General features: G+C 34.0%; 2 protein-coding genes across 3 annotated transcripts; one reads left to right on the plus strand and one right to left on the minus strand.

Moving 5' to 3' along the window:
* Window positions 1-636: 636 nt before the first annotated feature.
* Window positions 637-8,286, plus strand: LOC131151550 (E3 ubiquitin-protein ligase RSL1-like). Its single transcript, XM_058102793.1, has 3 exons — window positions 637-1,117; window positions 6,928-7,576; window positions 8,064-8,286. The coding sequence occupies exons 1-3, from the start codon at window positions 637-639 to the stop codon at window positions 8,239-8,241; spliced, it is 1,308 nt and encodes a 435-aa protein (XP_057958776.1). The 3' UTR covers window positions 8,242-8,286.
* Window positions 8,287-11,017: 2,731 nt separating this feature from the next.
* LOC131150934 (DNA-directed RNA polymerases II and V subunit 8A-like) lies at window positions 11,018-22,648 on the minus strand. Of its 2 annotated transcripts, none has more exons than XM_058102015.1 (5): window positions 22,456-22,648; window positions 17,566-17,676; window positions 17,295-17,452; window positions 11,820-11,914; window positions 11,018-11,313 (listed from the first exon to the last, which is right to left on the minus strand). In XM_058102015.1, the coding sequence occupies exons 2-5, from the start codon at window positions 17,636-17,638 to the stop codon at window positions 11,178-11,180; spliced, it is 462 nt and encodes a 153-aa protein (XP_057957998.1). In that variant the 5' UTR covers window positions 17,639-17,676; window positions 22,456-22,648; the 3' UTR covers window positions 11,018-11,177. The 2 variants fall into 2 exon arrangements, with proteins under 2 accessions (XP_057957998.1, XP_057957999.1); XM_058102016.1 differs by having other exon boundaries at window positions 17,549-17,676; window positions 22,456-22,640.
* Between the last annotated feature and the right edge of the window lie 539 nt (window positions 22,649-23,187).

Genomic DNA, 23,187 nt, shown 5'->3' on the forward strand with positions numbered 1-23,187 from the left:
AATGGACACACATACATTGGTTCTATGTCAATCTATGGAAGCTCTCTCTCTCTCTCTTCAAGTTATTCCGACATGGATATATGAATGAGATATCATTTGTTAATGGAATGGTTAGTAAATATTTTTTGAAAATTATATACGATCAAATTAGAGGCTATGAGCAAAAGTCCAACTCAATGTTTCACATTTTATAATAATGTCCCCTCCCTTCAAAAATTGAGAGAAGCCATATCCGTGGGGATGAAAACCCTTATCTTCTCAGAGGGAGCCAAGCAATGAACCGTGACATTCAATATTAAGGAAATTTGCTAAGAATCCTAACAGTTGAAGATTTGCGAATATCCTTCTGTATGCAGCGATATGAGATTCTTCAGATTGTATTACTTGAAATTATGTTTGTATTTGATAGTCTAAAATCTCTTTAATTTAGTATTTAAATACTTTTGAATTTGATAGTTTAGAATCTCTTTGATTTAGTATCTAAATACTTTTGAATTTGTAACAAACTATGCCTTATATAAGTCCTATATATAGGATATCTCTACATCAATAAAAGCGTCCTGCATTTTCTATAGGGTATTAGTGCTCTTTCTCTAATGAGCTTTTTTTTTTCTTCTCTTTTCCTTCTCTTTCCTAATGGTTGTTTCTTCTGAATCTGTTGTTGTCATCACCATAGACACTCCCAGCAGTGGCAACTCTTCTCTTATTGCCATCAATGTCGGCTCCCAGCTTCCATTAAAGCTTACCCCTTCCAACTTCCCTTTTTGGCGCTCCCAACTGACGTCATTGCTTATTGGCTATGACCTTCAGGGCTATATTGACGATACAACCATTTGTTTGTCACGAACCATTTCTCCTAGCACCTCCTTTGCTAGTTCATCTTCAGCAGATGTCTCCAATCCAATTTTCTGGCGTTGGCTTAAGCAAGATAAGCTGATCCTCCATGCCATCCTTGTATCTGTCTCCGAGCCGGTTATATCGTTCATTGCCACTTCCACCACTGCTCATGATGCTTGGTCCAAGTTGCAACGATTGTACACCAATCGTTCACGCACTCATGTTATACAAATTAAGGTGAGAGTCTCGCTTGGTCTTAGAGTATCTCCACGCCATCAAGGTATTTGTAACGACTTGAAAATTTTTCTATATTTTTTTTATTTTTTTTACATAATAAGATCTGATACCACAAACTATAAACAAAATCAACTCAAATCCAAAGTGGGATACCAAGGTTATACCTATCCATACATACATACTATCTATGCAACGAAAAACATAATGACCATGTTCTCATATATAATACCAGAGTACTACTGTCTCCATAAATATACATGTACATCCTCAAAAAGAAACCATAGAATATTCCAGGGACACATAAAATCCATCTCACATCTCAAACACTTACCCTGTAGTTAGGGTAGAACTAAAATCTCCTCTATCTCGGAGCTTGCTTCACTTGTCGATCTGGATTTCCTGAAATGTTTGAATTCTAGGGTGAAACACCTCTCAGTGAGTGGGATAGAATAACATCAGTGTGTGGCACATGAGTTCTATTGTGTTATAAAAGTATATTGTACATAATTAACTGTATCTGATAAGTTAGGAAAATTTGTACCCATACTTATATAAGTATGATAAAATAATACTTAATTTCTCAACATAAGCATACTGCGACATAATAATTCTGTATACATGTAAATCGTCTACTATAACTATACAATACTGAAATTTACCCCTCAATAGATAGTTAGCTGATATCATGTTTTACCTCCACATGATTGAGTTGTGCAGCCCGTAGGCGGGACCTAGCAATAGTTGACCTACCATGTTAAGTCAAAACTGACTCATCTGTAAGTATGATTGGCTTGTCCAGTCTGGTGCGAACTGACAGGGGGGCACACTACTCTTCTTTGGGCTAAATCAACTATCCATTCACCAACACTTTATCTGAGACGTGTGGTGGCACTTATCTAGATTGATAACTACGGCACCGTACTCTAAAACTAAACTAAGTCATTAGGGTTCTGCTATCATATTGTACATATCATAAATAATTGTAATATAATTCGTCTCATGTTTCTGTGTAAAATCTGTCATATTAACATTTCTGAATAAAGTGTTTTATATATATATATATATATATATATATATCTAGTCACGACATTTGGGCTAACTGAAAGTATCCTGCATTTTCTATATTCAAAGCCTAGTTTCGATAATGTATTTTTTTGGAGTTATTTGGAAGACTCACCAACCTACTAAGATTTATTCAAAATTTCCAATTTTGAATGATTAGATACCACAATTTATACAAAGTTCAATATTATTGCTAAACCAAATTTTCATTTAGTGTACACTGACATGGTAAAGATGATGTAGACATCCCATTTTGTCAGGGCCCAATTAAACAAATAATAATAATAATACATTTATTATTATTTTAATTGTTAACAGCAGAAAAAAAAAAAAGAAAAAAAATTAGAAAATACAAAAAAATGGAAACTTGCATGCCTGCACAACGACACACGCACACCACCACAGCCGTGCAACTCTTGCAGCCCCTCACACAGGCACGGCCACCACAGCAGCCCACTCCAGTCATCTTCATCCCCATTCCCTCATACTCCTCCTCCCTGCAACCCAGCTGCACCACCTCCTTCCTTCTCCAGATGACGCAGCACCTTCACAACTCACCTTCACGGCTTCCACTTTCTCACACAACAACTCACAGCCACCCTCCTCAGCAGCATCCATCTCCGGCCACCACCCGACGTCACCTCCCACTCTCTCACACACAGCCATGGTTAAACACACGCTGCACACACACACACACACACAAAATGATGCACTACACACACACACACACTTTAAACACACACTTAAACACACCGCAAAATACACACCAGCACACACTTAAACACATGCACACACTTTTACACACAGCAAAACACACACCAACAGCACACAAAACAAAATGCACAGCAAAACACGCAGCAAAATACACAGCAAAACACACTCAAACACACACTCACGCAGCAGCGCACACGCCGTCCGGTGTTTCCTTTTGGTTCGTAAGGAAACGCCGCTCATGCTTTGGCTTATATTTTTCTTCACGGATCTCCATTTTTTTTTTCTTTCTATGGAAATTTTTTCTTTGGATTTGATTATCGACATTTATTATTATTCATGTACTTTCCCAGGTTTTGATTAATTCATGTTTTTATTAATTTAGGATTGTTGTTCATTGTTGTGGTTTTATTTTGTTCTTCCATTATTGTTGTATTATTTATAGTTGTAAATTCATGTTTATTGTTATTTAATATTCATTTAGGCTTTCATTGTAGTATTATTTAATTTTGTATATTCATATTTATTATTGTTGCATAGTTGTCTAATTACTTTGATTTTTATTGTTGTATTATTCAAGCTCGTATATTCGTACTCATTATTGTTTTGTTGTTTATTCATTTAGGGTATGATTGTACTATTTAATTTTTCATGTTTGTAAATTCATTATTTTTACATAGGGATTATTTGTTCATTTAGGTTTTTATTGTTATATTATTAAATTTTTTTTTAGTTTGTATATTCATACTTGTTATTGTTAGATATTTGTTGCTTATTCACTTGGGTTTTTATTGTTGGATTATTTAATTTCGTATATTCATATTTATCATTGTTATATAGTCGTTTATTCATTTAGGTTTTCATTGTTGTTATATATTTGTTCATTAATTTAGGTTATTGTCGTATTATTCAATATTTTTATGGTTCTAAATTTATATTTATTTGTTGTATTCACTACAAAAAATAAGGTTATTAGTGAAGAATCAAAATCGTCACTAATAATTACAAAACTGTCACTAATGGTATTGGTGACGGTTTTGTGATTATTAGTGACGATTTTGAATTAGTCGCAATAACTGCGGTTACTAATACCATTAGTGACATTTTTGAATTATTTACTATTTTTTTATTTGTTATATGTTCATAATTAGGGTTGTTCTATTTGAGGTTTTGAGTATGGCAAGGTTTATTTAGGGTTTTAATTATCATATGTTATATTGAAGATTTGGATTAGTGCATGTCTCATTTAGGGTTTCAAATGTTGCATGTGTATAGTAGGGTTTGATGTGTTCCCATATTTATTGTTGTATATTAATGGTAAAGTTCTAATAATTATTGTGGTATAGTTTACACATTGTTTCTAGGATTTGTTTGGTTTTTATGATATTCTTGTGTATTAAGGGCGATGCTTAAATTATTTTCTTTAGGGATTGTTTTGTTTCCATAATTTTGTTTTAATTTTGTTTCCATGTTTATTTATATTACACTTAGCTTTTAGGGTTTGATTTATCGACATGTTTGCTTATTTAATTGTATATACTTAGGAAATTTGTTTCTTTAAATGGAGTAAAACAAAAGGTTATTGAAATTTAATTTGGGATAATTTTTAATTAGTTAGGTACCGTTTGTAGAACAGGTGTATAGGGGGTGCTAATACCTTCATCTCGCATAACCGAACTTCCAATCCCGATCCTGATATACGTAGACCAATACTATTTTTAATTAAATATTAATCAGGTGTTCTAATCACACTAATACAAAGGGTTAGTGGTGACTCCATTTCCTATTTTTCCCAAAAATCAAACTTATCATTTTTATTCGCCTCCTCGGGGCACCCTCACTCCCGAAACGTCACCACAAATTGTTTAAGTGATAATCACTCAGTTAGGTTTTTCGATTTGGGTCAATTTCTTTACACCTCTCTTGAAGCTTGAAAGGAGAAATAAGAAAAAAAAAATTTTGGGAGGGGGGGGGGGGTGTTGGTGAGGTAAGAGTGAGAAGGGCCCTGTAACCCTAGGTTCTCTATCATAAAAAATAACAATAATAGTCAAGTGGCCTTTCAAAATTTAGCTAAAAAATAACCTTTAGAAGCCAATTAATACTATTAACCAAAAAATCAAAATAAAAAATGGACTGATCATCTAATTGAGGATTGGATAACCACACGTATAGTAACTAGTTGCTAATTTTGGCAAAAACTAAAAATCAATATTTTATAATTTTCACCAGCTATATCGACTTATATAGTAAGTACTTCAATGTCTATTTTTTTTTTAGACTAAATTATTCATGTAAGATAAATTTTGATTTTTTTTAAAAAAAATAGTCATTCAAAAGACATTTTTACTATTTTTCATTTGTCAGTCATAATAGAATTATTCTTGTAGAATTAAAAACTTAACAGGAAAATAAAATAAATTGTAAATAATTTGTATCTTTATTTAATATTTTAACTAAATTTATTTTGTTTTTATTATTTTAGTCATATTTTAATTGTTATTTATTCAAAGATTAAATTAGCCTAGTTAGGGTTTTAATTTGTTTTAGCTTTGAAAATAATGATTTGAGTTTTTAGTTTTCAGTTATTAATTACATGTCTAGAAATCACATTTCTAGAAAGAAGATGTCACCCCCATTATAATTTGGATCACGAATAGACTTGTGTTATGAGCATAATGCAACAACAATGATAGTAAGTTTTGAATCCCACTATATATGTGAATTCTTTTTCTTTATGCAAACTTGTAATTTACTAACAAATAAATCACAAGAGTGCGTCTAAGACAAAATAAATGGTACCATTAATATTTTTCAAAATACTTTTAATTTGTATTAAGATTTAACAGTATCCCTCTTCACAACCCCCTACCCTCCAACTTCAATTGTCAGAAACATGAATTATCAATTTTAAATCATCAGGCGTATTTATAAAGATTGTAAATAACATGGTAAAGATTATTTAGGTGATAATCACATCTCGATATATCATAAGTTAAGTACTTCACATATTGTGAAGGATTTTACATTTGTAAACATATTTAGCCTACTTCTCTTGCTAAATGCACGTTACCTTTGAAGGTATTGATAAGGAATTATATTGTTTCAACGATTACAATATGATTATCATTTACTTACATGAATTTCTTACTAACCTACTTTGCATTCGAGTGCATTGTAAACGTGTTTTCATGATTAAATCGTTGTATATTTTGTTTAACTAGTAAAATGAGAGTACTTTGACTAATACAACACAAGTTTTCATTAGATGCAAAGTGTTCGATCTATGCTCCATGACTAGTGTGTGTGCCTCTATATGAATACTAGTGACATATATGCAAATACATCTACAAGTTCTATAGAATTTACATAATGTGTGGTGAAAACAATGAAAGAGAAGTACAACAATTCTATGTTAATCGACGCCCAAGCTCGTCTTTCTTTCCCTCTACACAGATTGTATATTACATGTATAGTAGTTAATTATTTTTGTTTCTTTTAGTTGAAATTGTTTTCCTAATATTAGCTAGGCAAAAGAAAAGAATGATGGGTAATTTCCTACCTATATAAGGAAATATGCATTTTCCTCACATTACTTAAAAGGATTATTCAAATATAACTTTACCTTTATATTAAAGTTAATTCCCAATTTTAAATAGTTAGATGTCTTTCTTTATACAAAATTATCAATTACTGTTACTTGTATAAATAAATTTTACATCCAATTGATGATCAATACCCCCTCCATCATGAGAAAAAATTAGGTCTTTCGAGAGGCGTAAACTAAACTTGAGACCCATGTAACAGAAAGACATGAATAAGCTTCAAAAAAGTCACATTTAAATGTTATTATTTTTAATAATACTTACAATTTGACATATCCAAGTACTAAAAATTAAGATTAATTATAAAATTTAATCAAACAATACTTCTATAAATAGAAGTGCTTGTAATATTAAATTTCTAAATTAATTGTAAAACTTATTCAAACAATATTTTTGAAAATTCAAAACTCACCACGGCAAATTTTTTTAAAAAAATCTCATATATATATATATATTGTGTGCGACACTTGTTGATACACACCATGGGAAATTCACACCCTAAATCACTACCCCAACAAATCACTACCCCAACAAATCACTCATCAGGTAGAAGACGAAAATGCTTCCACTTTCACTTGTGAGATATGCATAGAACCCATTACGACGGCGGCTCGGAAGTTCAATAACGGTGGAGCCTGCGCTCACCCCTTCTGCTCCGACTGCATTGCCCAGTACGTCCGCGTCACCGTCTATGACAACGGCGTCGCCGAAATCAGGTGCCCCGGCCTGGACTGCAGGCTGCTCCTGGACCCCCTAGCCTGCCGACGGATCCTCTCGGCGGAGCTCTTCGTGAAATGGTGCGACCTCCTCTGCGAGAGGGTCATTCTAGGGCTGGAAAAATGCTACTGTCCTTACGCCGATTGCTCGGCTCTGATCATCGACGAGTGCGGCGGCGGTGGCGGCGGAGGACGAGGGAAGAGATGGGAGTGCCCCGGCTGCCGGAAGGCGTTCTGCTTCCGGTGCAAGGCCCGGTGGCACGCGGGTTACCGGTGCCGGGAAATTGGGGATGTGAGAGACGCGAACGATGTGGTGTTTGGGGAATTGATGGAGAGGAAGAAGTGGGTGAGGTGTCCTGTGTGTGGACGGTGTGTTGAGCGTCGTTCTGGTTGCTTCCAGATTCGCTGCAGGTATTCAAATGGGGATGAACTGAAAGCTGAGATTTTTTCACAAAATCATGGCTTTAAAATTTTCCTTCTTTTTTTTTTTTTTGGAATTTGAAGTTAATGTGCAAGTTTTTTAATTGGTATTTCAATCCAAAAAGTATTTTTTTTTATTGAGATTAGAAGTTTTTGTAGGTTTTTTAATCCCAGAAATGATTTTTCATTTGAATTTTAAAGGTTTCAATTCAGTATTTAAATTTTTAATCCAAAAATGATGTGATTATTAATAAGGCAACATTGGTTAGAGATTGAGATTTTTTTTTTTTCCCAAAAATGAAAAAAGAAAAACTTGTGTTTTAAGTAAATTCCCTTTTAAACGTCAACTTTGTATTTTAATCTAAAAAAATGAAATTTTTATGGGGATTTGAATTTTTTTCATGTAACATTTTCTTAATTTAGGTATGAGAATTGGGATCCCAGGTGGTGATTTGACGTCGTTTTGAAATGGATGCAGGTGTGGGACAGACTTCTGCTACAAATGTGGGGAGAAGATCTCTAGGTCAGGCTGTGGGTGTACCACTGTAACTGCAGGCTGCCGTTTGGTTTCTTTTGGGATATCTTTTATTTTTATCTTCTTCTTGTTTTACCTTTCTTTTGTGTATTGTTACCACAAAATTCAATCCAAAGATTAACCATGGTCCAAAATTATAAATAAAAAGTAAGATCATTGGTTCAAACTTTTATTTATATTATTAATATATATACATGTAAGTATTAATTCGTGTGTAGACAAATGTATCGGCTAATTTTATAGAAGTTGCATAATACGTTTCGAAAACTATTTTTTATGCAAGTTTTTTCCTCTTTTACTCTTTCTACATAGAATAGAAGAGGGTCACAGTTTGACATTGCTTTTGGGATGAAAGAAAATAAAATCAAATAGTAACAATTCATAATTCTCTGTATAGAATTTTGAATCATTATGTGGTACATTTAAACATGTAATTTTCATTCATACCCACTTAACTATAGGGAAGAAAATAAGGAGAGAGATTGCTGATGAAGAAAACAAAATGGAAGCATTTGCATATAGAAGTGAAGACGTAGATGGTTGAGTAATAGGAGCAACACAATTTGAAACATTTTATTATTTTATGTCTCCATTTTTATATATATTCTCAAATTTTCATATCATATATCTATTTTTTTTTTAATATTTGAGTTATCAAGTCTTTACATAGAAAGAAGGGAGGATTTTTTTGTATCTAAGTTAAAAAATGCAATGGTTTCCTAGTATAAATATGTTATAGGAGAAAGTGCACTTCTACAATTATACCCCTTAAACTATATCTAGTGGTGACAAAACGAGTCGAAATTCGATGGGTGACTCGTGACCCGCTGGTTTAAATCGAGTTTGAATTTAATTCAAATTGATCCATTTATAAATGGGTTAATCTAGACCCGCCTATTTATTAAACGGGTTAGGGGTTCGAGTTAGGTCACCTATCGAGTTACTCGTTTATGACCCGTTTAAAAATAAAATGAAGAAATAATTTTTTTTAAATGTCATTGTATATGAAATGTTTAGTTTTTTTTTTTAAATAACTAAATTATATATTTTTAAACCGATGATCCATTTATTAAACGGATGGGTTTGAGTTTACATAATAATCACCCATTAATAAACAAGTTGACCCAAACCCAAACCCGTTTAATCTCGACCCGTTTATGATCCATCCGAACTTGACTTGTTAACCTGTTTTGTCATCTCTAACTATATCATCTACCATAAATGCTCCCTTTGAAACATTTCTTAAACTACCTTCATGACTATAAAAAAAAAATCATTCTATTAATAAAAAAATAGTTAAATTTAACGAATATTGTAATGCATATTAGTATACGACTGATAATAACTTTTTTGGACAAAATTACCCTTATAAGTCTAAGGAATAATTGATAAATTTTAAGGAATGAGTATGGCAAAAATGGCCATAATGGAAAAAAAATGAAAATATTTTGGGACACGACAAGAAAGTAAAAGAAATAGCATTTTAAACACATAAAAATTAATTGAATTATACAAATAAATTAACAATATATCCGCAATACAATGATAGCATAATGTACTTAAATAAAATAGCATATATTATACACATTGTACATAGCATATATCTTATAAATTACATTGTACTATCCCAAAAAATTAATTAAAGTAATAAATTAACTTAATGAATAAAATGATTTTTATTTATTCATAAAATTTGATGCATTTGATGCATCATGAATATAAGTAATATTCGAAATTTAAGTTTATAAATTTTATTTGAAAGTCAAAACTTTTTTTTTTTTTTTTCACTTTAACAATTTTAAATAGAATATAACTGTTTAGTCTAGCTAATTGTTAGATATTAGCCTAAAAACTAATTAATCAAATTTTGATTTACTGCTTGAGGGGTATTATCCAATTAAGCGCTAGCCATGTGTGCTGCTCATAGGAGTGAGCACAATTCAATTTTAATCGAATTAACCGATCAAATTTTGATCCAATTTTATAATTTGGTAAATTCAATTATTTGATTTTCAATTCGATTATAGAGAAAGTGAATTTCTGTTAACTAAATTATGTAATTAATTAATAATTAAATATAAATTATATTATTTAGGGTTCCCACAATTCCCTAAATCTATTAAATTCCCAAATTATATAATTAATTAATAATTAAATATAAATTATTAAGTTAAATTTTGAAAGCATATAAATTATACAATCATTTTTTCTCATAATTAATTATAATTTGATTCAATTAAATTAAGTTAATCAAATTAACTAAAAATTTGGTTCAATCGAACCGATTAAGTAGTGTAATTCAAACTGTTCACTTATAATTGAGAGTTAATAAAAAAAATTCAATTAATTGACTAAATTGGCCAAACCAACCGCACACCCCTAACTACTTTAGAGGAGGCACTCTCTTTCTCTCTCTCCTCAATATTGTAGCTAGCCATCATCTTTTTAAAAAATATCTTTGGGAGAATCATTCAATTGGAATATATCATCGAGATAGTCATATTTTATTCAAAATGGTCCGAATTTGCTTTTGTAAAAGATACAACAAAGATTATGAGCAAAAGTTCAATTCAATATTCTTAATTTGGGCTTTTGCTTACCCCACTACATATTAATCGTTTTTGTTTCTTTTAGTTTCTTTAAAGCATTTCCAATATTAGCTAGGCAAATGGAAATGCACTTCCCTTGAAGTTACTTGGAAGGCTCCCCTTCCAATGAAATGTACTGAATTACCAAATACTTTTTGAGAATTATAAGCTCAGAGAATACAACATGATCATCCAATTAACAAATCAAGCGGAAGCATGCACCTCCTGAGCACAAAGTTCTCAAAGCTAAATTGTAATGGGAAGGAAGATTGTGGCGCAGGCTACAAATCTACGTTGCATAAGTTGTGATGGTGCCATAACAGTCCTCATTTAATTTAACATAACCAACTGGGAATACAAATATGAATGCTGAAACAGGGAGAGTTCCCAGGGGAAAACATTTACAGATACTGTTACATGTCAATGCATGAGTACCCACTTGGGTTCATTGCAGTTCACCCGGATTGCATCATTTCTTAAAGGTAAGAGATTTTTGGACCTTTTTCAAGAGGAGAAACATCGTCTGATCACGCTTAAAGATGGCCAACTTAGGCAAATCTCCTTCCAGCTCCAATAGGAGTCCACCAAACGAAACATGTATCACCCTGAAGCCCCAAACAAAACAAGGTGAAGGAGGCCATCAGAGTCTCAGACATGACACATTAAAGTCAAATTAATGCTCACAGAGGAAATGAAGTTCTCTTTGCACTAATCATCTAACTGAGAAATTATCCAATATTTGTAGTGGTGTATGAGTAGTTATTAGGTGATTGGAACGGGACATGACATGCTTAGGAATAAGATGCCAACCATCCCATGAGAATCTACACCACCAAAGAAATATATGGACATGTTCTATGGGCGTAATGGATTTCAAGGATTCTCAAATATCTGATGGATTCCCAACTCACATTCCTGGGAATCTTCAAAGATTATCTAAACCAAGCAGTTGATGAATGTAAATTGAAAATTGTCCATGTCAAAGAAAAAGCAAAATGACCATCATTACTTTTCCTCTCAAGGAATGAAGAAACTGTCTCTTTAAGCTGATGGCAACAAATGGGTCATAACCAATGCAGCAAATATATGTTTAAAAGGTAAGCAAACGTACTGTTTAATGTTGGGTTCAGAACCTTTCTTTGTGATATCATACAACGTCCCATGCATTACATAATCAAAATCATCTGCAAGCGACTTTCCCCGTGCCTGAAATTGGGTTACAATTCAGTATGTTTTGGAAATTCAACATTTTTGAAGTTTGTCATAATATAACAAGAAGAAAACTCAAAGCATGTCAAAGAATAATGCAAGTACCTAATATTCTGCAACTTCTAATTTCATACTTAAGACCAAGTCCCCTAATACATTTCTACAGATTATAAGCATATCGGCAAGATTGAAGACTGAGCACCATTTTTGATCTTGAAGTACAATTAGAACATTGGCAAGAAATGTCCATAGCATTTCCAATAGCAATTTTATAATTAAAGAATAATACCAAACTTTAATACCAAAGTCAAAAATCCAAAAGAAAATTGGCAATTTTTGACCAAGAAGTCTTTACAACTTTCTATGTCAGGGAATCTCCAAGGTAATGGCAAAATCACATTGGATTTATATTAGATAAAATTATAGAACTTCTAAAAAGCAAACCTGATAACAAAAGGGATACGATTAAAATGGAAAAGTGCTCCTCAGCTATCATGTAGTTATAGAATGCCTATTAAGAAGATAGGTTTACAGAATGGCTGTAAAACCAATCCTGTTATGTGGATAGAAATGTTTTTTTCCTGAACTACTTTTAATGTACACTATACTTTGTAAGCCAGTATTGTTATATTTCTGGTAAGTTTAAGACAGAGTTAGGTGCCACGCCTATATGGATTATGGATAAGAAACTAAAGAAAAATCATGATCAAAGAAGTGCAATGAAGAGAGAATGTTAACATTAATCTAGATAAGTGACACACAAGAAAAGAGAGATTAAGAAATAACTACAAACACAAGAGGCCCAGGTACCATCAATTGAAAATGCAAAGAAAAAAAACTTGAAGAAAGAAGAAGAAGAATAAAGAACCAATTTTAAGATAAGGACTATGGGGCAAGTGTATTAGAAACAAATAGATACACCATCAATAAAGACAAACTCAATTGAGGTGGAGGACAACTATGAAGAACATAGGTGATGCAATAGTGGCAGCAAGGGTAATGAATCAAAACAGTATATGTACCGACTGCCCAGAGGAGAAAGAGGAAAAAAGGAAGGAAGGAGGAGATAAAGGGAAGGGGATACAATTTGGGGGAAGAACATGCGCTCACTTTCCAATTCAAATTCATCAAAAACTAACTCTTACATGGCCTTCACACCCTATTTATAAGAAAGCCTAAATTACAAGAAATTTCATATAAGCCCCAAAGAAGCATGAATTAAAAACAAACCCCTAAAAGGCACATCTATTGCAAACCCACCCCCAATTTCACATAAGCTTAAACACACATGATAAACTGCTAATTAACTAAAACATTGGGCTTTAGGACCAATAACTCCCTTATCCAATTCGTCTAAATCAGTCTCCAACAAGGGTCTAATCTACCCATGGTCAAGCTTCTTGTTCTACATCAATCAGCCAAGGTAATACCAAAACAGATTAAATATGAAATTCCATTTTCAAAAAAGGATTGCTCCAGATCAATCTGAATGTTAAGAGAGAAAAAGAGAGAGAGAGAGAGAGAGAGAGAGAGAGAGTTCATGCAACTAAACTATGGTTAGCTTGCCCAAATGGCCTAGTTGCCGTTAAAGTTGCTGCAGTCCGCAGATGGCCTCTACAATTTGTCACTGACCTCAGCTCATAGAAATAAAAATTTAGTAATTGCTAATGTTGCCTCAGTGCTTAACCAGCGATTCGGATAACCAAGGGGACAGAGAATAGGTGGTGGATGTGGAAGACATTCTTCATCTCCACTGTGACTGCCAAAAGCCAAGGATACTTGCACTGCCTCCTCATACCAAGGTAATCATTCCACCTCTTTTCTCAAAAACTTGAAATGGGTGAAAGATAAAAAAACTCCAGCAAATGTTCCTGCAACATTCTGCAATTGAAAGAATTATCATAACATGTTGGACCATATGGTGGGCCCAAAATCCTCACATGATACAGGGGGTTGCTATGGCCACTTAAGCGCAAATTTCAATGATCAATAGACTAGTTGATGATCACAAGGACTATCTTCCTTTGGTGAAAGATGTTTGGCAGACCCAGATTGTTCACCCCCCATGTTTATTCTCATGTCTAAGCTCAAGCTCCTCAAGATTGAGTTGAGAAAATTCCATAGATTCGTTTTTAATAACAAAAGTGAGAGGATTATCTGTGCTAAGAAGGGTTTGGATCAAGTTCATCAGTCACTGAATTCTTTGGGTCACTGTGATTAGAACCTGCTGATAATAAGCTCAACAATTATTCTGAGCTTGTTACAACTGAGTAAAACTTATTGAAGAAAAAGTCAAGAATTCAATGGCTCCAACATGGTGATAAAAATAATTATTTTTTTCAAGTTGTCATCGCCAAAAAAGGATAAAAACACTATCCACACTCTTTGGTATTCAATCTTACTGGTGTTCTGCCCTTGTTTTACCTAATTCTATGATGACTAACCTTGAAAGAATCTTCAAAGACTTTCTTAGGAAGGGTAATGATTGGAATTCCCAGGGCTGTAAAGTCTCTTGGAAGGACGTTTGCAAGCCTTTGAATGAAGGAGGCCCCAACATAAAACATATTGTTGAATGGAACAAAGCGTCTCTAATTAGATTGGAATCTCTTTTCTTGCAAAGAGTATCTTTGGGTCTCTTGGAACATTCATATGGGTTGAAGGGTAAGAGTATAAGAGTTTTTGGGCCATTAAAGTGCCTGCTCACTGTTCATGGACCTGGAAAAAGATTCTTGGGATTAGGTAGAAATTCAATCCCTTCGCTAAACACAACATTGGTGATGGTAAAGCAACTCATTTGTTCTATGACAGCTGGACTAATAAGAGTCCTTTGCTGGACCACTTTGTACTTAATTACTCCCAAATTCTTCGCTATCCTATTTGCTCCTTGGTGGCTGCTGCCATTAACGCACAAGGAAAATGGAATTGGTGTCATACTTCAAATGCTACAGTCAGATCCTTCAACAGTAGGTGGTATCTTGCCCAATACTCATTGCCTCTCCAAGACTCCATTCTCTACAGGATCCTTCTCTCAAATGCCTGCCTGGCACCATATAACAGAGGAAAACAGCACTGTTATTTGGAACAGAACTCTTTGGTTCAAAAATCACACTCCCTGATTCACCTTCACTACTTGGCTGACTATCTTGAACAAGATCCCTTACTTATACAGAGTTCAGAAATGGAACCCTGTGTCATATGCTCAATACCTTCTCTGTAATGAATGAAACAACAAATCATCTTTTCTTCAATTATAGTTTCATTTGATTTGCCCATTGCAGGAATTCTGAAGTTTTTAATGTTGCCAAGCTCGCTCCTACCTGCAATCAAGAGCTTTGCTGGATTGCACATTCTTGCTCTTCAGACTCAGCTACCTCCCGAAAAAGCAAGCTGATCCAGTCTGCTGTTAGCTACTACACATGGAAAGCTAGGAATCAGAGTGTCTACCATTGTTCTAGTTCAAGAACTGATTTGCTTTTTAGTATTATTGTTCAAGATGTAAGGGTCGGAGATGTATGGGGCAGGATGTCCTAAGTTAGGATCCTCCCTTGCATTTTTATTCTTGGTAAACCCTTTCTCTTTGTATTCCACTTGGGCATAACATAGTCTCCCAAACATTCTCAACACCAAAAGGAAAAAAAGTTAGTAAGCTCTCATCAGCTTTCAATTTTTAAAAATAATTTTAGACCCAAATTGCAAACTCCCACTTTAAATTTTCCATCTTGCAAATAAGGCATATCTTGTCTAGGCAAAATTTTGGAATCAGGATAATTCAAAAAATTGGCTAATTTTTAATTAATGATTTCCATTCCTTAATGGGCGATGAAGAATAAAATTATCACTGTATTTATTCCATCCCTCTCTTTCCTTTTTATGTCCACATGTCGCCACAGGGGAGGGATGTGGATTTATCAATTTTTTTCTTATTAACTTATCTTTTTCCGTTACCTTAACCGCAAGGAGAAGGATGCCGAACGCAGGGAGAAAGTAGAAATAGCTACTTGAACATTACAATGGAAGTGACTCAAAATTTCCTTGCTGCCAAGCTATGTGAAACCTGCTGAACTCCTTTTCTCTGTTATCCTTGGTTCACAGAGTAATAGATCAAGGTATGCAACAAGCAGAAGTCATGATAAAGGGTCCTAGTCCAATCCATAGGAATCAATAGAAAAGGAAGATCGCTTATGATACACCAGACCCGAATCCGTTATTGATAGAGTGAATAAATCTGTCATTTCTTGAAATCTCTCTTCTAATTCAAAATCGTGGTGTAACACTTAGTGATAGAATTTTATTCCCAAAGCATCATAAAGCCATCCTGTCATGAGCTTTCTCCCTATGCATCTCAAACACAGTGCCTCTACTCTCCTCCTCCTCCTCCTCAAAATACCTCCATAGCCACGCTGCTTTATCAGCTGAAATAGGGCACCAATCTAAGCCCTAAATCATAGCCCCCAACATCCTCCTTTTAAAAACATGTTTCCATGAAAATTGGTAATCATACCCACAACCTGATCAAGATCTCCAGTAACCAAACCCCTATCACGCTCTTAACTCTTTATGAAGCTAATTCTCCTACAACTAGCCACCCTATTACACAGTCATGTACTATAAATCTATGATACCCCTCAAAAGACCTTGTTCAAACACATTAGACCAATGAGAGGAAAGCTTAGTGGTGTTGTATGTTTTGGCTATTATTTGGTGTGTTTTGTTGGGAGAGAAATGCTAGAATCTTTGATTCTTTAAAGGTGTAGCCACTTCTGAGAGCATGGTTTGGAGCAGATCAGTGTTCCTTGCGTCCCTTTGGAGATCAGCCAATGGTTTCTTTCGTCATGTTCCTTGGGGGATTTGCAGTGGGATTGTTGGCGTTACTCTGTTAAAACTGCCTTGTAATTATTTTCATTTTTCGTGTCTAGCTATTTTCTTTTGTAATTGGAGGATTTACTGTGTGTGTACTGACTATGAATAAAGAAAGAAATTGTACAAGCCTTATGATGTAGGACAGCCAAGAAAGAATGAAGAGAATAGGAAGAAGAAAGAGGGAAGAAGAGAGGAAGGAAAAAAAACAAAAGAGAGGGCGTAAAAAATGTTCCTCCATCACATTCATTTAGAGGAAGCACCCCGGTACACTCTTAATTTCAAAATTATGCATCAAATTGGGAAGTTTTATTTAATATGGTAATTTCTTATATTTTCAGAGATTTTAGAGTTTTAAAGCATAAAAAATATCATGGCACTCACTCCACATTTTTTTGATGAAACAAGATATTCATTACACATGAGAATTAAACTTACATAGAACCTAAAAAACAAAAGGTAAGAGACTCATCATGCATGCCAACAAAGAAGAGAAGAACTACATTAGAAATGACATTACCAGAGAAACAAAGTTTGTAACTGGTGTGCCATCCAAATTTAATGTAGGGGCTAATACCATTTTGAGTTTATCCCCAACATAAACAGGATACATCTCCGCATTCACATCTAGCTCAACAGCCATGCCTAATTGCTCACTCCGTGCCACAATGCGAGAAACTAAAGAAGCAGTTTTTATGGAACTATTAGCTCAAATGACTGACAGAAACAAGGAAACCATGACCGTAATAGATAATTTTAAAAATATCTAGTTACCTACAACCCACAAATACCTTTGTTGGATTTTTTACCACCTGGATCCAATTGATTGACAACAATCACATCATCGAAAAGATACTTGACCATCCTCACCAGAAAGTTATTTCTAAACAGTAACTGTAAACCTACAAAATGTACAAGAAGTACACAAACACAGTAAGTAGGGTGTGTGAAATTATAATATTCACTGGGAACATGAATTTCCAAACAAAACACATTATAACTACTAATAACATTGATATGCAACAAGATGTCCTCAAAGCAATTTCATATCTATTAGTTAAAAGCCCCTAACAGCCACAAAAATGCTGATTGTGAGAGAACTAAGGCAACCAATCCCATTGTAGCGAGTAATGACCTGCAAATATCTTGTCATGAGTGCTTCAGCAATATGAGGTAATTACACCAAGCATTTGGACAGGGTACCAATTGTCGTACGAAGTCTAATTCATGTACCCATTGCGTTGGTTGTCAATGTGTTAATTGAGCATTGTAGGGATCAAAGGCGCATAAAAGATACTGAGATTGAAGAAGAATGATATATCACAAGCGCACACACAAGATAAAAATTTTACGTTCTTAAGTGAATGCTTCTATGTCCACAGTTAAGAGAAACAAGAGGCTATTCATTGTTTTAGAGAGCTTGCAAGAGTACAAACACCAAAGGCCAACACACACTGGCAGGTCCAGGGATGGGTGGGTGCCTCACCCCCTGTAACCCCCCTCCCCACTTGGTTTTTCTCTCTCTTCCCCTTTCTCAAATGTCCATTAATTGTGATCGAAAGGTATTTGTTACTGATAATACACTATTGTCTCCCCCCTGCAGCCCTTGTTGTTGGATCCATTGAAGATTAGGCATCAGCTACGCAACAGAATAGTCCATCTTCCTTCACATACCTTTTTCCCACCCTATCCCAAGTTTTTTAAGCGTGACACTTTTCATGACTAAATTGTCAAGATGTCTCCTTAAGAGACAAATAATCTTCTATTTGACTATAGGTAAGAATGTAATATCTATTATGCCTTAGCATATAACAATCTAATCAATTCATCAAATCATAAATAGAAAGCGGGGAAAGTATGAAACAATATATCTCATAATTCTTTTTTATGAAACAATATATCTCATAATTCTTTTTTTTTTATTGAATCTAGTCTTACCCCCTATTCACAAATTCTAGCCCCAGCACTACTGACATCTAGAACCTAAGCCCCTCTTGGGAGAGGGGGGGGGGGGGGGGTGATCATGTTCCACCATTATTTAGCATCTCAACCCATGGAATAAAAACTCCGTCCCATGTAATCAAGTGTTTATCAACCAACATCCCTATACCCTTGTGAAACTGCTCACGCACCTCTCATCTCTCATATCTCACCCCCTTAAATGTTTAGAGCATGTTTAGAGCCCCCTCAATTTACAAAGCATGTACCTTGGCCACCAAGCACTTCGACGTAAAGTCAATTTGACCCCCTAGGATACTTTGTCAACAAATGTTACTCGTCAATTTAGGCTCTCTTCATTTGCACTTAATAGCCTCTAAAATAGAAGCTGAGCTCTTAATGGTCCAAGTGAACCAGCCTTGTTTGGTAAACGTCTTAAGTAGTGCTGAATTACTTATTTACCCCTGACTGAACTAGAGATTTTCCAATTAATTATTTGCAAAGAATGCAATTGAAGGACTATTGGATATTTTTGCACCTAAAATTTGAAAATTCACAATGCTCCATGTCTATGACACACCCCAGCCATCTCTCAAAACCTATCTCACATACATTTCAAAGTTAGTTAACAAACAGCAGAAAAAATTTAGCATTCAGATTTAGAAACTGTTCCAGTTATATTCAGAACTTGTTTCACAGATTTAGTACCATGTTCTGTATTTAGCACTAAACACTTAATTTTACCAAACATGCCCTTACACACTAAGTGTTCACTCCCCCACCAAGTAAATCACTTGATCTTCCAAGAAAATCAGTAAATAAATTATTTTAAATATTAAAATAGAATATAAATAAGAAATCCCCAACATGCACTTAAGTAATGAAATCCATCTGAAATCTGCAAAATTTCAAATGGATTGCAGGTATTCATACTTTTGCCAAGTATGCTGTGAAGTGAATCAAACCCAAGAACTTTGGAACTAAGCTTAAGCCTCCAACCAGAAATTCGAAGGGAGCTTGCTAAACACTAAAGTCTAAAATTCATCTCCAAAAAAAAAGTGGATACACAGTGTCAACCTAGACTTCAAACATGGGGCTTGAAAAATTAATAGTGATAAGGATTTTTTAATACTCCATGACCCCCAACCAACTGGACATTACAAGTGAACCAAGTAAGCTGTGAAGTGAACCAAACACATGGACTTTGAAGCTAAGCTTAAGCATCATACCAGAATTCAAATGGATCTTGCTACAACAAGGTCCAAAATTCATCCCTAAAAAGGATTGGATAAGCCAGAAATTTGACAAACTAGACTTCAAATGTAGGATTTGAAAGATCAATAATGATAAGGGATTGAATACTCTGACACCCAACCAAACCTACCAGAAATTCAAATGGAACTCACTAAACACCAAAGTCCAAAATTCATCTGCAAAAGAAATTGGATAAGCATGACAACCTAGACTTCAAACATTGGTGATAAAGATTTAAATACTCAATTGCCCCTTGGCCAACAGGTCCTTAAAAGTGAGCCAAGAAAGTTGTGAAGTGAACCAAACACATAGCCTTTGAAGCTAAGCTTAAGCCTCAAATCAGTATTCAAATGGATCTTGCTACAAAGATGTCCAAAATTCATCTTCAAAAAAATTGGATAAGCCAGAAATGTGACAACCTAGACTTCAAATGTAGGATTTGAAAGATCAATAATGATAAGGGTTTGAATACTCCAAGACACCGAACCAACTGGGCTTGGGAATTAGGTCTCATTTTTCAAAGTTGACAGCCAAGCCCAGAAAGAAAATGAACATATAGCAAAATAATATATCAAACTACCTCCAAGTATCAATAACAATACAGCAGCAAAATAAGCTAAACTGGGAAAAGAAAAAATAAGGTACAATATGGCAAACCAGAATTCAATATGAGAAATGCAACTAGTGTCAAAACACTAGTGGGGCCTCTATTATTTTAAACAACATTTTTCAATCAATGTTTTTCTGTCATAATATTCTGAAAACAGCCCTTCATCATTCACATATAATTTGCATATGAAATTAGACTGCCAAAAAGATGGGAAATGAGTAACTTTGCACATTTTCTTTAGATCCAAAAGCACCATGCAGTCTCATCCTTCTTGCAACCATCCAAGACTTTCTCCCCCTCCATCATTAAAAAAATTCTTGGCAAACACAGAAAGCTCTCTGTAGGTCTTTTTCAGAGTTCAAACATTGATGTCAATGACCTACTCAAGAAAGATTTCTGTCTTTGACTACCAAGTTCGCCGTCTGTGCCTGCCATCCAATGATTTTGCAACTGATATGGTCCACTCCTAACATCACCAGTGATTACATTTTTTCACCATTAATTTGTTCGAAATTTTAGAGAAGTCCCAAAACTTCTCAAAATTACCAATATTTTATTTTACAATTTTTTTCTTTATTCTTAAAAAAGCACTTCTAACAGGTATTAGAGATACCTATTCACAATAGGTTTCTTTTGAGACATATCCTTCAATGAACAGGTGTTTGTGTCCCTATGTAAGGAGGAGAATAGTGTCACTCAAAAAAAAAACCCCAAGAAAAAAAAAAAGCCATGTACACACACAACATCCTCTCCTCTCTTCTCTTCTTCTTCTTCTTCTTCTTCTCTATTTTTTGATTTTATGCTTTAAATTATATTATTTATATTTGGGCATTAATCTAGATTGTTCACCCCATCTCTCTATCGATGTGCCAATAAAATAAGACTACTATGAGCAAACTTGGGTTTAATCTCTAAGATGGTGTTTGCTGATATCACTCACACATAGGGAGGCAATACCATCTTTTGATATTTGATGATTTGATTTGATCTTGCTGATTTTACAGCATATAATATAAACAGATTAATCTACATATATTTTCCAACAAGATTATCTGTTTGCCTTTGTTTTCTCTGATCATTTGATCAACAAAGGAGATGTTTTGAGCCCATATTTTAGGACATTCATCTGCATCAATCATTTGGGTACCTTTCATTTTGATCAAAACTTTACTCATTTTGGTGGATGTGCTGTTTAATATATTTATCTTCTGGTAATAACATTGGTGCTAGGTTGTTACAGGCAAGGTTATCCAAATCACTTTTTTAACTAGGATCAGTGGAGGATAATAGAATCCGATGCAAAATTATCAGAGTTTACAAGCTATGAGAAATAATATTTAACAAAAAAAAAAAAGACAAGCATATACTTGTACAAAAGTCCAAAATAAGCTTTCTTCCGCTTTATTGAGCACAAAACCCAAACAAATATCTTGAAAACCAAAATTATTTGCATTCCATTCTTGTAAATTATCAACAGTCATATCTTTATTTTTTTCCCTTAAGTTTTTGTGTGATTCGTCCAGCGTTCAGAAAGGACAATAAATTGAGGTTCAATTATCGCTTACAGCTAAAACGGGGGCAAGTCAAAGAAGCAGACGGAGAACTACGTGCACAAAATCGAGGTTTGCTATATATATATATATATATATATATATATAAGAAATAAAATTGAACAGACAGAGCGTTGTGAACAGTGGCAAAATAACCGAGAGAGAGAGAGCAACAAGCACAAAATATATACATTAGTTACGAACAATGGCAAAGCAAAGACTTCTGAGCTACATGCCACAATTAGAAGTAGAGATTTGCTCGTAAAAGCTTATCGGCATATTCAACACTTCGCTTGGGAAAAAAAAAAAAAACCATTGAGCCAACTTACCTCGCAAAGATGCTAAGAGAGAGAGCTCCACGGTCCAGCTCTTCACGGAGAAGTGACTCTGAGAGAGAGAGAGAGAGAGGAGGAGGAAGATGAGGGTTTGAAAGCCACGGCCGGCCACTCAAGAACAGCAGAAGTGACTTCTAAGTTCTAATGCCTTTTACGACTACTGAAAAAGAGGGAAGAAATACATTTTTTTCGTGTTTAATTATAAGAAAAATAATAAAATAAATAAATAATAACATAAAAATATTTTCTAAAGTTTTAATAAAAAAAGACACAATTTTTAAGATTTCAAAAATTTTAAAAGTCTTTTTCAATATTTTAAAATTTTCACAAATAAATTTATCTAAAAAATACATACCTCCCTTGTAAAAAGAAAAATAAGTATTTTTAAAACCAAACATTATTCGAAGAGATGTGTATGATTTTTGAAATCTAGGTATATGAAAATTTTAAAATCTTAGAAAAGGTAAGTGTATGTTTATACCTATTAAAATTATATATTTTTATGCTATATTTAAAAATTTTAGATTTGAAATTGTACTATATTTGAATAAGATATAATATAAAATGAATTGAAATTTGTTTAAGTTAATTATTGTGGACCGTCCCTTTTTCGAACTTGCATATGTGGGAGCTTTATCCATCAGACTACCTTTTTACCTAAATTTAAATTTAAGGTTTAAAATTAATGCTTTCAAATACCTATTTATGAATTAGTATCTCTAATGT

This window comes from Malania oleifera, chromosome 3 (assembly GCF_029873635.1).
Source record: "Malania oleifera isolate guangnan ecotype guangnan chromosome 3, ASM2987363v1, whole genome shotgun sequence".
Classification (NCBI taxonomy): domain Eukaryota; kingdom Viridiplantae; phylum Streptophyta; class Magnoliopsida; order Santalales; family Ximeniaceae; genus Malania; species Malania oleifera.

Bases quoted from the DNA above. Each gene is read 5' to 3' on its own strand.
- LOC131151550 (XM_058102793.1), top strand. From the start codon at position 637: ATGGTTGTTTCTTCTGAATCTGTTGTTGTCATCACCATAGACACTCCC. The intron at 1,118-6,927 runs GTATTTGTAACG...CTTGTTGATACA, and splicing joins AGTATCTCCACGCCATCAAG to CACCATGGGAAATTCACACC. The intron at 7,577-8,063 runs GTATTCAAATGG...AAATGGATGCAG, and splicing joins TGCTTCCAGATTCGCTGCAG to GTGTGGGACAGACTTCTGCT.
- LOC131150934 (XM_058102015.1), bottom strand. From the start codon at position 17,638: ATGGTCAAGTATCTTTTCGATGATGTGATTGTTGTCAATCAATTGGAT. The intron at 17,453-17,565 runs GTATTTGTGGGT...CTGCTTCTTTAG, and splicing joins TGGTAAAAAATCCAACAAAG to TTTCTCGCATTGTGGCACGG. The intron at 11,915-17,294 runs GTAATGTCATTT...ACCCAATTTCAG, and splicing joins TTACAAACTTTGTTTCTCTG to GCACGGGGAAAGTCGCTTGC.